At 32.9% G+C, this 1,896-nt stretch overlaps 1 protein-coding gene across 1 annotated transcript in view; it reads left to right on the forward strand.

Annotated features, from left to right (window-relative positions):
* Window positions 1-1,390, forward strand: part of LOC119587854 (small nuclear ribonucleoprotein Sm D3-like) — a 14,488-nt gene extending 13,098 nt beyond the window's left edge. The window contains exons 4-5 of the mRNA XM_037936558.1: window positions 469-550; window positions 675-1,390. Coding sequence (XP_037792486.1) covers window positions 469-550; window positions 675-745 — 153 coding nt within the window. The 3' untranslated portion in view covers window positions 746-1,390. The remainder of the gene's footprint in view (window positions 1-468; window positions 551-674) is intronic.
* Window positions 1,391-1,896: the final 506 nt, after the last annotated feature.

Here is a 1,896-nt window from a genome sequence, read left to right on the forward strand (position 1 = left end):
CTTTTCATGACCTGATGGATGCTCACCAGGATCTTGTTAATCATATCCCGATATTACCTTGTTAAGATTATACATCTGCATGTGCTATTAGCATTACAGTTTATTATGGGTAGAAATTACTCCTTTTGAAAAATATTATTTCTGTTAGAACTGTTGTTTAACCGACACTCTTTTTCATAACCACTCTTTCTTGTAACTCCTAGTCATCTCATAGCTTAATGTTCTTAGTTTTTCAGATTATTGGGGTTACTTCAGACTCAATAGGCTCAAAAATGCTCATGTCTAGTTTAGGAAAATCAAAGCTTACCTTTATGTGTGCACTGTTTTAGTGTATTTTAATACTGATATTATAAAAAAAATTACACAATAAAAGTTTGTAGTACGTAAATGCAAAGGTTACACACATTTGTATTATTTGTTTTAGGCTTCATATTATACCTATTCAAAAAAAATTCTATCTGCCAACAGAATGCTCCAATGTTCAAAAATATGACAGGCAGGAAAGGTGGAGCAGCAGGCAGTGGTAAATCAGCAATTTTAAGAGCACAAGGTAAGATTTTCTTGTCAAAAATAACTAATGTGTATGGAAAAATGAAATTGTGCTTTGTTGCACCCATTTAAGTATGTCAATTTACCCTTCAGCTATTTACAGTTCTTGTGATTCTCCATTTCAGCGGCCCGAGGTCGAGGCAGAGGTGGACGGGGAGGAAGGGGTTGGGGCCCTGGGGGTGCAATGAGGAGGTAAACCATCCCCCTAATGAGAGGATCCACTCCATTTCTTCTTCACTTTGTGTTCCTTTAGGTGTGATTAAAGGAGCTCCTCAGTTCATGGGTTCAGAAATGTTGGAATGGAAGATTTATTCAGTGAGATTTTTTTTTTTTAACAAGATTTCAGGTTTAGTTATTTATTTTTTGTTTGAACTATTGGTGAAATGATGAATGCTGATCATTTAAATCTGATAGCTTCTTTGGACTCAGATACTTTTGTGCAGAGAAGAATAAAATTTTTCAGTTTGAGATGGTTGGAATTATGTGAAAAACAAGGTTTAGTTCATGCAGATGTTGGGAATTTTCTGTTTATTTATCTACAGATTTCCTTTCCTCTGAGTGATTTAAGATTGTCTTTGTGTTGTTATTTTCTCATTTATATTTTCTCTGCCCAAGTTGGTCTTGTACCTGGAAACAATTTGTAGCTGATGCCAAATTATCAGTTACCATTACAGGAATACCATTCCACAATTTTTATAAGAAATTTAGTACTGTATTCTGAATGCTGTACAGTGGAATGGAATGCTTTTGTATGAATGTCAATCGATTATCTTTGTATGTCAAGTTTAGATGTTAATTTGAAGCTTGATACATTAGATAAAGAAATTTATATGCTCAAAAATATATTTTCTTATCCCACTTCACAAAAATCGAGAGGTTGTACATGTTTTTTAAGACTCCTAATGTTCTGTTTACTGAAATATAATTATTAGTAGTAATTTAAATGCTTGATATTTAAAGAGAAGGAGCTGTGGATTAATACTTTTTAGCAGCAACATTTTCAATTTGAAGAAGATAAACCTTTCAATTTAAGGAATCTGAAATGTGGATATGTTTCTGCAGCAACAGTGAAAAGGGGAAACCTGTCACTAAGAAATTTGGAAAGTGGAATTTGGAATTCAAAATACAGTTTGTATTGAAACGAAATGGTCATTGAGTGTGGAATAGCCTTTCTATAATATCAGTTTAGGTTGTGGAACATTCATTGTGTATTTGCTAATTAAAATATTTTGCTAGCTGTGATCCATGTGTAACAAAGTGAAACGTTTAACTTTATAGAGATTAGTAACATTTGAATTCATTTATCATGGCCTTTTATGTGTTTTAACTTACAGTCCAAAAAATGGT

This window comes from Penaeus monodon, chromosome 23 (genome assembly GCF_015228065.2).
Source record: "Penaeus monodon isolate SGIC_2016 chromosome 23, NSTDA_Pmon_1, whole genome shotgun sequence".
NCBI lineage: Eukaryota > Metazoa > Arthropoda > Malacostraca > Decapoda > Penaeidae > Penaeus > Penaeus monodon.